Below are 14,973 nucleotides of genomic sequence, written 5' to 3' on the forward strand. Positions count from 1 at the left end.
CCGATAGACCTCCAGTGTAAAGGCGTGCAACCTCTGATAACCCCCCACGGCATCGTGATACTACTTGCCCTCAATGCGCTTGCAGCTTATCAAAGTCGATATTTGCATACAAAAAATCCTCTTCTTTCTGCAGAAACCCAGCCATCATTTGTGGCTTAGACATATCATCTACAGTATATGCTAATGATGGTGTTAGTGTAGATAACCGTTGAGATCCATGATCCAGTTGTCGTGACGGTAATTCGAAGAACAGCGGGTGATTCACCTTCCAGGCGGGAAGAGGCCTGCCCATTTTGGGCAGGTTCATGTACACCAACAAAGATCGTTTGGCTGAAATAGAACGGATCCTCTCCGAGTATCGATGCAGGAAGTCTATTCAAACCCCTGCCCGCAACCTCCGACCGACCATGAACGTAATCCTTATCTTCAACGGGGGTCTAGTCATATCACGGAGGACTCGATGCCCGCGGATATTGCGGAGAGACATAGCCCAGAACTGATAACACTTCAATGCCAGCATATCGATAGGTTGCCTAAGCTCACTATGGATCTAGATAATGCTAGTGATGAGAACCCCCCTCATTAAACTTGCCATCCAACTTAGGAGATCATATAATGGCTTCGCCCTAAGAGGATCTGGAAGCCGACTGCCCGACAATACACATACCCCCATGTGCTATTTCAACTCGAAGGATTCTTATAGGTTATAGCGGGTATCATTACTTACTGCCAGCCGAAGGATAGATAAGAAAGCTGGGAAGGATTATACTGATAACACTGGCTGAGGAGTATCTTCTCCATCTGTTTCTGATCATTATGTAGGTCAGGGTTGATTCGGAGCCGTACAATCTTTAGTCCTTAATCTCATATCTCTCATAGGGAAGTTATCTAGCGTCGGATTGTACTCTCCCCAGCCATCATCAACAGCTCCAAGCTGCTCTCCATTCCCAATTTTCACCAGCCCCGTTCTTCCAACTAGTATATCCTTCTCCTTTTCCTTCATCTCCGCGAACAATCCGAGATGAAGAACCTACAAAACCCTCATACCTGCCCGTCGTACCGCCTCTACACCCGGTAAGCTATCCTCAAACTAGACATGCCTCTGGTGTAATGTTAGAGCCTTTTGGTAACTGGCAATTTATCTCTTGCAACGCGACGAGGTAAATATCCGGCGCTGGCTTCCCCCGTCCCTTCCGAACCCTTGGATCGTCACTTAGGACACGGTGCTTCTCAGGGATAAGTCCTAGCAATTTCTTCGTCCGAGGTTTTCCGACCTTCAGGTCATAGTTATATTTCTCACTGCTGGACGCCAGCGCGATCTCAATCGATAGGCCGTTAGTATTAGAAGCTTTCTTCAAGCTTAAAAGCAGTTACGCCGTGCCGGAAAGAGCTTCGCATTCAGGAAACTGAAGTTCCTGTTGTTCACTTTGCTCCTCTGCAAATTGTTCTCAGGTAATAGGAAGCTGAGTCCAGCTATGGAAGTCCTTGCCATGAAAGCTCCCAGGAACACCCATCAGTTGGGTCTTTATGGACTAAGGGAGGCGCGGGGCGACCGTACTTTAGGGGCACGTTGTCGGCGCATAGCGTGTAGATATCCTCGGCGTGAAGTTGAGCAGGCGGCCGTCCATGTTGAAGATGCAAGCGTGGATGGGAGGGAAACAGGATGAACGGGCCAGCCTCGTCTCCGTGGTCAATATCATTAAACCATACTCTATTCTTAAGGCTGTTGTATATAAGGTCTAGATGGAGATTCTGAGACTTGCTGATCTGTTAAAAGCGGGGTCCTTGAACCACTTAAGCGTTATGAGAGGCTCAGATCGAGACATTGATTAACTAGCTATGTTAAAATTGTAACACAAGAACCAACAATGATATTCTCATAGGTCATTATAAATTGAACTCTACCTCTACTCGAACTACCAATCTATATGACCAGCCCACCTCTCTAGGGTCACAAAGATTATCTCTCCCTTTACTTAAAGTGATCAATGAGGTAACTTCATCTCTGCATTTTATTCCCAGTATTTTGATTTGGGGTCAGCATCGGCCTTATTAATTTGATATTTTTTGGCGCCCCCATGCGAGGCACATTTATTATCTACTGCTTTTGAGCCACGGCCCAAAGACCATATATGTATCATTCCTCTCTCCTTATTATATTTAGGGTGTGTTCAAGCTACTTTTAAAATAGATACATTTCTGTGCGTCTGACTAAAAGCGAACGATTGAATGTCGATGATTGGTAATGTCAGCTTATTTTTGAACGTCCAAATGTCCATCTTTCATGCCCCTGTACGAAACCACTATGATGACTATTACCGAGCTTTCCAAAAGTCCGAAGTCATCCCTAGCTGATTAAACAAAGTTTCAACCTCTTCCGCGGTCATTCTGTCATAGCCATACGTGTGCTTGTCATGATACCATGCCTAATCATATCAGCCACGCACATAAGTCACAGTTCGTTGTGATTACCTTAGACAGAAGCCACAGTGTTTTCAGAGTCATAATTTCACCAGAGTAGAAGCCGTACTTCTGAGGCCACTCCAACGCCTCCTGTTTGGTTGCAAATATTTGAATCGTAGTGCAAGCAAACCGCACGTCTCCCCACCACTTAACCGGGGGAATAGAAAAGTGACAATGGCAGTTATCCACGTCGAGCTCACCATCATGCCTCATACAGGTAACCTGGTCATCCTGGATGGTAAATTCCAATTCGGTACCAATGGAACCTGACCGAGTCGAGATGGTTGTTTTCAGGGGCGACAGCATCGCAGCCAACCCGAATGCGCACCACACGCAATTAGCCCACCAGCGTCTACTGCCTTGAGACTATGAGTGTTACTGTAAGTAAAGGTGCGTAATTATTGTGAATGGCTGCGCTTACCACTACGAATGGTGTTGGCCTTAGTGTTACCATATCAGCAGCGAAGCTCCCTGAATGTCTCGAGCTAGGGAACTCACAAATGGGAGAACGGATGAGCCATTGCGATTGGCGTTGGAGAGCGTGACTGGTGCTTGTATTGCACGATATGATGCAGTTCCTCGAGTCGGTCCAGAATCTGATGTATTTCAGTTGTGTTGAGGCCGCATTCTGTGGCCAATTCGATAACGGTAGGTGGTCGACACTCCTTTAAATAGATTTGAAAGAGCTGGTGTCGAACATTGCGCGTTGTTTTGTCCATTATTCTGTTGATTGAGTAGTTGGGGAATCTATGATTATCGAGAATAGCTAGTTGAAGTAGTGGTTTACGTAGATATTCTGGTTGCGGGGTGCGGACCCTAGTTTCGGTCTTGTCCCGAACAATCGATTCCACCACGCCTTAGGAACGACAAGGTCAATAATTCCACCACGCAATAGGAACGAATATTCGCAAGATGTTCAATGTAAATTATTACAAGCTTGCTCAATTTATGGATATATATATATATATGCGTATAAGTTTTACGATATTGGGTCTGACTGGGAAGTATGAAATCCTCATGAGAGTGTAGTTGATGACTACTCTTTATAATGTGAAATCTAAGTGTATGCCAATGTGGAGCTATTTAAACTAAGTATAAATAACTATTTATACTTAAACCTACAAATAGGATGGATATATGAATAAGCAATGCCGCTTGCCACTTGGAAAAAGAGAAGAATTTAGGGTTCGCGATATAAAAACTTGGGGACGCTAGTCCCAGATAAGCAAGGCGTGGTCCTTGTCGACATTAAGGCGTGGGATTTTCTCCACCAACTCAACTCTCCATATTCCATTTTCCCTCCTTCACCTGGCCCCAAACCTCAATTCTGATGTACCGTTTGACCACACACGAGTTCTGTCGCCCCGTGTGTCCCTTGACAAGAAACGGGCCTCTAACGAAAAGGGGTACCTATTCTGGACCCGTACTTCCGATTATCTCCGACCCTTTCCGTCAATCTGCAATCATTATTCCAACTGTTCTTTCATGTTGAACTCAAGAATTTGTTCTTCCCTATCATTTCACTGCTTTTAGATTTTCGGACTCAGAATTGCTGTCTTCTCAGTTTATTCTTCGATCAATCTCGTGGTACCTAATCAGCTCTAGTCTATAGGCTCATCGCTCAGGCACAGTTCCGCCCTGGATGGAGTACTTCGATTTTGATGGAGCCTCTTCCGGCCTTTTCTCCGAGAAAAGGAGGAGAAATTGTGTTTCTGAATATCCAGAAATGAATGGCGTGGATGTTGTAGCCGATCTCAACCTTCTAACGCTAGATCAATTTTCAGACTGTAAAGACAGAACGCGCACCGGAGACCTGTCCGAGACAGTGATTGAAAAACTGTCGGCGCCCGTTGCGTTGGACAGTCATGACTCGAATCATAGGACGGGCAGTGCTCGCTTCTCACGGGAGACGGTCCGCATTCTAAAAACATGGTTTAATGAACACATTGAATATCCCTACCCAACGGAGGAAGAAATGCGCGACCTGAAGCGACAAACAGGATTGAAGTCAATGCAAATCCGCACCTGGTTTGCAAATGCTAGGCGTCGTGACAAGGTCCGCTCCGCGCCTCCATGCGGTCCCAGCCCTAGTCCAATAGGTGCCATCAATATTCCCGGCCAGCACAGTATATCACTGATGACGCCCCTCGAGCGTTGGAAATACTCGCCGCCTGAAAACGAACCTGCTGCAACCATCAACATTATTCGGGCTTTATCGGAACGGCCGTCCGAGTCCCACCCGATATTACCCCCTCATACGAGTCATTTGAGCTCGCATTCTTCGGAACATGGACTCACTGAAGACTCAAGCTGTGATATTTCGGGTGTTTTCCCTGCCCCATCGGTGAGCAGTGTGGACACTGGAAGGTCGTCTACTTCCAACTTTTCTTCAAAATCTGCATTTTCGCACGGTTCATCGGCGGGTATGGGACCAGAGAAGCGAAAGGGCCGACGACGCCGACAACATCGCAAACCCACCAATTTTGCCAATACGTTCGCCCAGAATAAGACCCGAGCTTACCGTAGGTTTCAATGTACATTCTGTGCCGACTCCTTTTCCACCAAATATGACTGGCAACGGCATGAGAAGTCATTGCACCTTCCCCTTGAGACGTGGAATTGCTCGCCCTTTGGAGGCATCGTCCCGTTGAATGGGAAGACTGTATGCGCATTTTGTCTGGTACCTGATGCAGATAACAACCATCTACACTCTCACAACTACCTTTCCTGCCAGGAGAAGGACCCGCGTGAACGGACCTTTTACCGGAAAGATCATCTCAACCAGCATTTGCGATTCGTGCATAATGTCAAATTTAATCATGCCTCTATGGGGAGTTGGAAGAGTAGCATAACTGACATCAAATCACGATGTGGTTTTTGCGACGCCGGCTTAAGCACCTGGGATGGGCGCGTCGCTCACCTTGCGGAACATTTCAAAAACGGCGCAGACATGCGCCAATGGCAAGGGGATTGGGGATTTGAGCCCTCCGTGCAGAGTCGGGTCGCAAACGCCATGCCACCATATTTGAACGGTCAAGAGCGATTGACCATGAACCCATACACCGCTAATGCCACGAATGACCTTGAGTTGAGTATGGAGTCTAATCAGCCCATGCTTCAAGATCAAGAAGACGCCAACTCATGGCGTCGTTTACAACAAGAACTCACTGCTTATATCAAGCGGCAATTGGAGATCGGTGTCATCCCCACAGACGCCATGATGCAGGACCATGCTCGCGTTGTCATCTACGGCTGCGATGATCCATGGAACCAGACTTGTGCGGACAATCCTGTCTGGTTGAGCTTTTTGAAGCGAGACAATGGACTGGAGGCTGTTCCAGACTCCGACTTTATCCAGTTAGACAACCTTGGCATGCAGCCTCCCTTCGCTCTCAACGGAGGTCTTCAACTGCCTCCTCTTGAGACCAATACCACGGCGAGAACGATCTACAGTCGTGAATTACGGAAGCTTCACTCCTCAAACTGGGAAACCCAGGGCCTTACGTATTCCAATGTGCCTCATCTAGCAGATAAAATTGCCAACAGTCACGCTAATGCCAGTGACCATGTGTCTGGGGCTTCTGTACCCAGCCTTTCGACGGATTGGGGTACCAACCTCTCGACTGACTGCTCCTCATCTTCCATGTTTGGTGACCAAATCACCTCCTCGTATCGAGGTTGATCCCACGCTCTCCATACTTTCATCTGCCGGGGCACTATTCACGACAGCTGCACCTTTAAAGAGCGCTGTGGCGGCGGACATAGGGCGCGATTTCTGCTGGCAGAGATCATCGCCTGGTTGACGAAACTCACGAAAGTCCTGCGTATTTATGAGTTACGACATGTGAAATGAGAATTAGATATAGAAACAATGAAAGAAACTGAAGATTCTCTCGGTGCGCCTGCTTGGCTGCTGTCCGTTTGGTCGTAATACCCGCGAGGGGCCATTACCTGTTCTACCATGATTATTCAAATTCAATATGCTCAATCTGAACACAGGTAGAGCTAAATGTACATTCTTTGCCAATTACCCTTTTTTAATCAATAAATGAATAATTTATGCAACGTCTACAAGAATATTACAGCTAATGTAACTCCGTTCCTTGGCACTCAACCTATCTACTCACTATTAATTTGCTAAATAGTCCTAATATCTTGTCTGCCTAGAAAGCACCCCGAGAGGACTAAAGCCACATCTATATTCCCTAGATTACCTAGAATGGCATTGGGCAGCCAAGGAGTTAGTGCCTAGAAGGACACAGTTACATTTTCCATGACGCTATGCAAATCATTACTAATTCGTCGTCTAGCCCTAACTATCGCCTGTTAATCCAGCACCTTAGATTCACCATCCCTGTTCATCATTATCAATCATTCCAGCTGTACCAATACACTGGACTTCCTAGCATCGTAGCAAGTCACGTCTCTCGAATTCAGCGACAACAGTCATAATGCTAGAAGCGACTAATCCAATTCCACAACCAAAGGATCATTCATACTCTCCTAGTTGGACGCCGTCGTCAAATCCGGTCTAGTCCTCTATGACGACTAACAAGAGGTCATCGAACATATCGACGGCGAGCTTAAAGTACGCATAGTGCAAAGCCTCCGCACAGTAAATATCCATTATCAACCCCCACCCCTAACCATCCCCCCTTAGTTCCAATTCATCCTCCCCACCGCTCTCACCAAAAAACCAACCATAAGAACCTCCCAGCCACAACCAGAAACAATCAACGAACCCCAAATCAAATAAGACCAGAAAGCGACATCAACACCACGGCTTTGAAATCGGCCCAATAAGCAACACGCACTTCGTAATCGCTAACAAATTCAGCTTCGCAAGACCCCGCCTTATGCTGCTGCTAACCACCGACGGACACAGGCGGCAATATGAAGCCCTGGATCAAGCCGATCTCGAGTTCCCGTGGCTTTCGAGACGTTCAGCCCATCTGCGCCCCGGAGGGTCCCGGAATATCTCGCTCCCTCTTCAATAGGACAGCGTTTACCCGATCAATTATTACTATCGTGTTTCAGACTAGCTAGGCAACATCACTTGTGGCGCTGGATCACAATTATACGAACACGAGATTCATGGACATGGGTTGCTTCTGCTTGCAGCAGGACCCTTGCCAGTGGTGTAACAGATATCGAACACCCGATCGCCGATAGCTAATAATGGGATAGAAACAAGTTTGACCAAGCCAGACAGAGATGATATTTATTAAACCAGACTAAGCTTACCTTTCCTACAACATAACATCAGGTACTATTATAAACCAGTGAATTGCATTTATTTTCCTCCAGCTGTCGCCCGCATCAGTCAATTACGTTCACCCTTTCTCATGATACAGCGGCCCTTGCATGAAGATATATATCGAAATAATCTAGCAGACACCCCATTTCGAGCTCAACTCAATGTACAGACCGCGTTACGTCGTCTTCGTGTCAGACAGTAACTAATCCATATAAGAAAAGCTCGTCGTATTTCAATATCTAACATTGTGAGTAGCAGAGGGAATTACGCAGAGTCAGCTCATGCATCAGATCCCGAACGCCACGTGGTCATGTGCTGAACCTCCTGCATGAACCTTGGGACGGCATAAGCAAGGGCCATAATTGCCTTCCAGGGCCTCGTATATGTACTGGAACTGCAAACACAAGCGAGTACTACATATTAAACTCCAGAAACCGAGATACTTAGTCGTGATATGTAGCTTTCAGCGATTCCAAAGGTGAAGCGAAGTTCTGAGCATCCACTACGCCTCGTTTTCTTAAATAAACGCAGCAGAATCAACACCAATATTTCGTCTCGGATATTATTTCGCTTGTTACACAACTCAAGTGATTGAACTCTCGCGGTTGCAAATACGTCTGAGCCCTGGGACGGGAGCCCAGTCATGGCATATAGCAAAGCCACTTGGACCCTGCAGCCAGCCTATACCCTGGTGCGTGCTGTTACTTTTATTAGTTGTATTGTCCTTACCTTTGATCCTCAAAGTCACCAGGACAATGTATGGGCCATTCCCTGACTGGCTAGGTCCATATAATATAGTTCAAGGGATCAATACGTGTCCAGAAAAATATCAGATTAACCAAGATACCCTACACGAAGTGGTTACTCAGAAGCAGCCTAGCGCCGGCCTAAACATATATATATATCGCCGGTTGTCTACGCGAAGTGGGAGCGGCATTATACGATCGGAAAGTCTATTTCTGCTTAACACGCAACATTACTCTAAACAAAATTTCATTTCAGATATATAGCATTCAAGATAGAACGATCAGTCGCTGGCCTCCAGTCAGAATATTAGATCTACCATCTCGGCCTAATAATACCAATATATCATTTCGATCGACAGTGCCTCAACAGCTAGAGTGATGTCGCTCATCAACTTCCTCGTCATACTGACCGTCGCTTGTGTTGCCTCAACATCCGCAGGATTATGCAGCCCAGAAAAAGTGGTAACAAGGAAGGAATGGTATGTTCCACCGTCGTCATCCGGATATTCCCGTTTCCAACATACCGCAGGAGAGAATTAGACGATACTGAGCGGACGGAGTATATAAATGCGATATACTGCCTTCGCGAACGTCCGTCCTCCCTCCCCAACGAAGAATTCCCCGGGGTCCGAGACCGATTAGACGACTTTGTTGCGTAAGTAAACATTCAAAGACCCATAAGTTGCTATATCTAATATCCGCAGCACACATATCAACTACACAACCCGGATCCATCAAAACGGCCTTCTGCTTCCTTGGCATCGCCACTTCATCTTTCTCTGGGAAGCAACGCTGCGAGAGGAATGTGGGTACAGAGGCAGCCTTCCGTGAGTGATCTCGACGATCTGGACTGTATCTTCCACTAAACTACTGCACAGGTATTGGAACTGGGCCCTCGACGCATACAACTTGTTGGGCAGTCCCCTATTCAATGGTAACGCGACGTCCCTCTCCGGAAATGGGGCCTACACCGCAGAAGAGGTACGCACTTGCAGTTCGCAAGGTGTATGTCTCCCGCGAGGCACGGGGGGCGGCTGTGTGGAATCGGGCCCATTCGCCAACTTCCAGGTGCACATGGCGCCACTCGACGAAAATTTGATACAATCGTATGCGTCGCTTCCCCCCAATACCTTCGATTATAAACCACGCTGCTTAACGCGGAGTTTAAACCCACATATTGTGGCCCTATTTAATAACCAGACCGTTGTCGATCAATTACTAGCTTCCAGCAATATTATAGAGTTTCTTACTATTATGGAGCCTAGTGGGTTTGATGACATGGGTTTGCATGGCGGCGGGCACCATGCTGTGGGAGGGGATCTGGCGAATTTATTTATATCGCCGCAGGATCCCATGTTCATGCTTCATCATGCTATGATTGATCGGTTGTGGAGTCTATGGCAAGGAGAGGATCGTCCAAATCGTCGAAATGCCTTGAATGGCACGACCATTATCTATGACCCTCCGAGTGCTCCGTTGGTGACTCTTGACACGGTTATGGAGTTTGGGGTGTTGGATAGTACAAGGAGGGTTAGGGAAGTAATGGATTCGATGGACTGTGAATATTGCTATGTCTATACCTGACGCAGCCTTGTCTAGGCTTTTTTTTCTTAGCTTTTCCGCAGGTGGTATGGTTCATATTTGGCTTTGGATAGTGTTGTGTCTTCCTAATGACTCGTTCCGCATAAAATGGTGCTTTGATTCGTGATTGCTCCACCACTTTACCGGTAATCTCTTATCACCGTTGTAAGGAACGAATTCCAAGTGGAGTATACAAAGCCTTAGGTGACATTCAAAGGATACTCTGACTTCACCTGATATAGTATAACGTCAGTCGCCGCCCAACGCCCGCTACCAACCAACGCCCCGCTCTGAAGCTAGAGAACGAGGCAACATATGAAGCTATTCAACCACGTAAAACTTATATTCTGAAGAGATTTTTTGATATACTGTTCTTGAGGTTTCAAAGTATTTATATACAAATTTTAGGCGTCGTGGAAGCGCTGGAGAAGGCGTATTTACCTGCCGCGATGACTTTACAGTACAGAGGCCTTAGAGGACTCTTTATGCGCTATAGAAGTAATATTTGTAGTATTTTGACTAGTATCTATTGTAGATTGCTTCTTTTGACCTTACTTTAGTATTTTGAAGGTATTTTGAAGCTGCCATGCTGTCTCTTTATTAGCTTGCTCTATCCTTTAACATTTCTTTTTTCCTGTCTGGTACTTATAAAGAACTTTATCAGCAGCTTACCTTTTTCTTTCTCTCTAGAACTAATTGCTGTTTCTCTTTCTTAGCATGCTATTAATAAAGCTGATCTAGCTCTTTTAAAGCTTTTGTAAGCTCTATTTCTTGCTCTTTCGCTGCATGAAGCTCGCGCGCTTGCTGTATTTTTTTTAGGTAAGTAAAAAATTATACTACCGCTGTCTGGCTCTTGTAGTTAAAATACTAGAGATTTAGCACATTGCCGCTTTATTTTCTTATTAGATAAAGCTATTTTAGGGCCAGTATTCTCTAGTCTTAGTAGAACATTTTCTGTGGAAAGCTGGTTTATTATAGAAGAAAGCTTTTTTATATTTTCATTATAGTAATTGACAACTGTAGATCTGATTATTCGCTGGATAAAATGCCAGTTATTAATGGTGATATCAGATTTAGAGAAGAGATAAGAACTGCTAGATATTGGCCGTTGGTCTCCAGAGAACAGGAATTGTTATAGAACAGCTTCAGGATTAAATGGCCATATTCCAGTACTTTTAAAGCTAGATTAGATATTTTTGTATATTAAAGCTTTCTGCTATGCTGGCCAAAACATCTTGAAGAAGTCTCACTTTATAACACTGTAGAGACATTGAGGTTAATGCAGAATCACTCCAGTTTGTCTGAAAATACTTTAGCAAGCGGAGAGAAGATACTGACATTAAGTGACTGCAGAGAATATGTTAAATGGGATAGATAAGTTATATTAATCCTATTTGCTTTACAGAAATCTAAAAACTTCATTATGACATGGGATCCATGGCTATCAAGAAATAAAAGTCTTTAACTGTACTTTGCCTTTGGCTTCATTTCTTAGTCAAAAACAGAAGTAAGCTATTAATATCTAAGCTTATTGTTTGTCTATCTAGATTCTGAAGAGGTAAAGAAGCAATTATAAAGCTTTTTATCAAAATTTTAAAGCCAGGAATCTTAGATTTTGCTAGAGAATACTTGATAGATTAGACCAGGCGCTATAGCTATTCCATCAGCGCAAATATATATAATTGTTTTTATCCATTCTCAATTACTATCTTACAAATATTATAGAGAGCTCTCCCTCTTATATTTTGCTTTAGAAAAAGATCCTCCGGTCTTTAGGCAGTATTCTAATGAGAAATCCCTTCTCATCCATGTTGTAGATATTTTGCGGTTCTATATTGTATTTGTCCATTTTAGCAGCTGTATAATTAAAGTATAAAGAGTATTTATATGCTGAATCTGCTCATTTTCTTGTTCGATCAATTGCTCCAGTATATCGCGAGATAATATCATCTTGATGGCGCTTTAAGAAGCGCGCTGGCCGCTGTTTTCCTGGCTTTTTTCTACAGATCCCTTTGGTAAAGTTCCGAAGTATCTCCTCCATACCGGAGAGCAGTTTTAGATTCTTGCGCGAAAGGCCAATTGATTTGGAATAGAAGTACGACGGGATATTATCTGTTGAGAGTTGAGGCTCAATCAGGTAAATTATAGAGCTTCATATTCGGAATAAATTCCGTACAGAATCAGATTGATTTCCAATCAAGCTGTTGTTCAACTTGTACATAAGCCCTCAAATTTACAGAAGTGAATAAGAACAATCTATCTTTCTCTGAAATAAAACAATCCGTGCCTAGCCGCCAGACCCTGACTCAATGGCTAGTACAGCTAAGCTGACCTTATGGCAATGAGAATCCTATTACCAGCTCAGTATCTTAGATTTATAATTGTACTACAGTTAAAACGTAGTAGCTTACCTTTTTCATAGTCCTGACACTAAAACTATGCCAGAAAGTTCGCGGGAGAAGTGGAGTTGCACCTGGTTTTAAATTACTAGACGGGAAATACTGTACAGGGCTTGTGGTCTCTGGGCCGAATATTAATCCAGGTACCTTCCAATGGCTGCAAGATACAGGCCAAAGCTAGGACTATGGCGGGGACATGGTCAAATTTGGACCAAAGCTGTCTAGATAAAGTAATGGGGTGTAGATATGGCCATGCCAATTTGATACAACCAACAAGACGAAGGGACAAGCCACCTCTTGGCTTGCCTATTAGGGGCTCACTAAAACATTTTCTGGACGTAATTTAGATGCTACATTAATTCTCTAATGGAGCAGCGTTGGCCGATACGACGGCTTGGGATTCTGGTCAACCATAGCTCTATAGCGCGTGATAAGTTAAACCACATGAGGTAGGGTGGATTACGCGTTATACCCTAGGCCGTTTCAGCTGTAGTGGCACAGGCCTCACGGTATTGCGTGCGTCCCAGTCTGTGTCCACAACAAACTGCTAAAAGTAATTTCTAAAGCTTTTCGCTCTTGGTGGTTGGAAGAGTGCAGCGCATAGTTGGTAGAATGGATCCCAACTGAGAACACCCACTCTGTCAACAATAGACCTATCACAGATATCTCACTAAACCGTATGGAGAGTAGTTTATCATGCATTATGCACTAGACTGTTCGTGGCTGTCTAAGCTTGGTCTTCCTAAAAAAACACCTGTAAGACGCGTGCTGCGCACGCTGCAGGGCCTGAAATGATGAAAAGGAAGATAAAGGAAGCAGGCTTGATCCATTCTAGTCAATTTAAAATGATACAGTTACTACAAGAAAGCAGTTAGGAGACATTCTGGAACATATGGGGGGAGGCAAGCAAGGTGCTGACCAACAAACAAGAACTAATCAGATAACAGCAAGCTTACTTGTGAGGTCTGGCCTTTGTTTTTAAGGATTGTATCAATATAATGTGTTTCGTCAGTTTAAGTATGAAGCCCAGGTCTAAAGATTGTTTAAATCAATCATCCAGCTTGATCCGCTGCCTTTACTCATGTTGTGCCACTGTCTTGATCTTTCTCTGTTGTTGAAAGATCAGCGTGACCAGAGTACAACACCCAGCTTGCTGAGAAGCACAGGCCTCGGAAAGGTTAGAGTAATTCCACTTGACAAGAGCACCAGCCTGGAGCGAGATTAGCGAGACTACCTAATTTGTGGTAACGACGTGGACAAATGGGCATACTAAGACTCAGATGAAAAGCTGCACACTATTTTTTCGTATCTAGCATCCGAGTATATGTCTCTCATTGTTGACGATCTACTTCTGTATATTTATAACACTATATAAGATAAATAACTGGGTGGACGTCGCTTGGCAAATTCGAAGGAAGTCTTGTGGTACTGTACTGAGACCTTTACAAAGATATCTCTGTTTATATAGACATTGTCAAGGGTATCTACTACTCAGAGTAGAAGGTCTGTCAATTCGGTAAGGATACGTAGGCTAAAGGAGAGGTAAAGATCAAAGACAGGCAGTAGATACTATTCAGACGGGAGACTGATTCTTGACCTCTTACTACTACTAGCGATTCGCTAATTTATAGCTGAAGGCTCCACGCCTAAAGGATTCAGAATCCCCTTGAAAATCAAACCGTCGTATGGCCTGATGTTCCTCATCGGTGGCTGACTGTCTATGCACCTGGGTCATGGTATCCTGTACGGTCATCAGGTCGAATCACTATTCAATCTGTGACAGTCATATCTACAAACCAAGCACAACGTGCCAGATCGAATGGCTCGAGACCAAGGAGGATGTCAGTCTCACTACAAGATCAATGAAGTATCACACAATGCATATTATATTTTATGTCACAAACTCACTATATCGGCCACCCGAAGCTGGCTGGCCATTGCTGTCTTTTTCCGATGTAGATGACACTCAAAAGACGCGCCACTAAATAGAAGTTGGTAGTTTTAATATTTTAGACACAACAATGTTCTCTTCCTGAGGTCCCGCAAACGCAAGCACCACCTCCACTTTTCCAGCCCTTGAAACAGCAGCGCTCGTAGAAGCCGCAGCTTTCACAGTCTTTGTAAGTATTGCATGTCTCGCCTTTGTAGGGTATAACACGGTCTAAACCAAAATTACTATTAGAACTTGTGGATTGCTATATTATGAGTGAGGATTTAATACCATCATGTTCAAGAGGGAACATTGCTGTAGAGAGACTAAGTCCAATAAGAGCAAAGCAGCTCAAGGATAGAAGATGCCAATGCATAACTTCTGAAATTATATATATTAAAATAGTTAATATATAATGAATTTTTTTTGAATAGAGCTTTAGAGATAATATCTAAAGTATAAAATTATTGAAGGTCTTTTAAAATTAAAGCAGTATCTATAGCAGTAAGAGACTTATATAGATTTTCAGAATATATATTTTCTAATAATATTAATCTACTAAAGTAAGGGTATATACAGAATAATATAAGCATCATA

The 14,973-nt window shown here is 44.3% G+C and overlaps 3 protein-coding genes across 3 annotated transcripts; 2 read left to right on the forward strand and 1 right to left on the reverse strand.

The window, feature by feature from the left end:
- Window positions 1-2,315: 2,315 nt before the first annotated feature.
- On the reverse strand, window positions 2,316-3,182 carry BDW43DRAFT_315414 (uncharacterized protein; the record flags this gene model as incomplete). The annotated part of the gene is made up of 4 exons (XM_032048052.1): window positions 2,316-2,426; window positions 2,473-2,829; window positions 2,885-2,903; window positions 2,962-3,182. The coding sequence occupies 4 exons, from the start codon at window positions 3,180-3,182 to the stop codon at window positions 2,316-2,318; spliced, it is 708 nt and encodes a 235-aa protein (XP_031895750.1).
- Window positions 3,183-3,765: 583 nt separating this feature from the next.
- Window positions 3,766-6,478, forward strand: BDW43DRAFT_289779 (uncharacterized protein). Its single transcript, XM_032043431.1, has one exon. It carries the CDS (start codon window positions 4,106-4,108, stop codon window positions 6,143-6,145), a length of 2,040 nt encoding a protein of 679 aa, XP_031895751.1. The 5' UTR covers window positions 3,766-4,105; the 3' UTR covers window positions 6,146-6,478.
- Window positions 6,479-8,671: 2,193 nt separating this feature from the next.
- Window positions 8,672-10,466, forward strand: BDW43DRAFT_289781 (tyrosinase family protein). Its single transcript, XM_032043432.1, has 4 exons — window positions 8,672-8,945; window positions 8,996-9,121; window positions 9,171-9,293; window positions 9,345-10,466. The coding sequence occupies exons 1-4, from the start codon at window positions 8,845-8,847 to the stop codon at window positions 10,048-10,050; spliced, it is 1,056 nt and encodes a 351-aa protein (XP_031895752.1). The 5' UTR covers window positions 8,672-8,844; the 3' UTR covers window positions 10,051-10,466.
- Window positions 10,467-14,973: the final 4,507 nt, after the last annotated feature.

Source organism: Aspergillus alliaceus (assembly GCF_009176365.1).
Source record: "Aspergillus alliaceus strain CBS 536.65 unplaced genomic scaffold BDW43scaffold_58, whole genome shotgun sequence".
Taxonomy (NCBI): domain Eukaryota; kingdom Fungi; phylum Ascomycota; class Eurotiomycetes; order Eurotiales; family Aspergillaceae; genus Aspergillus; species Aspergillus alliaceus.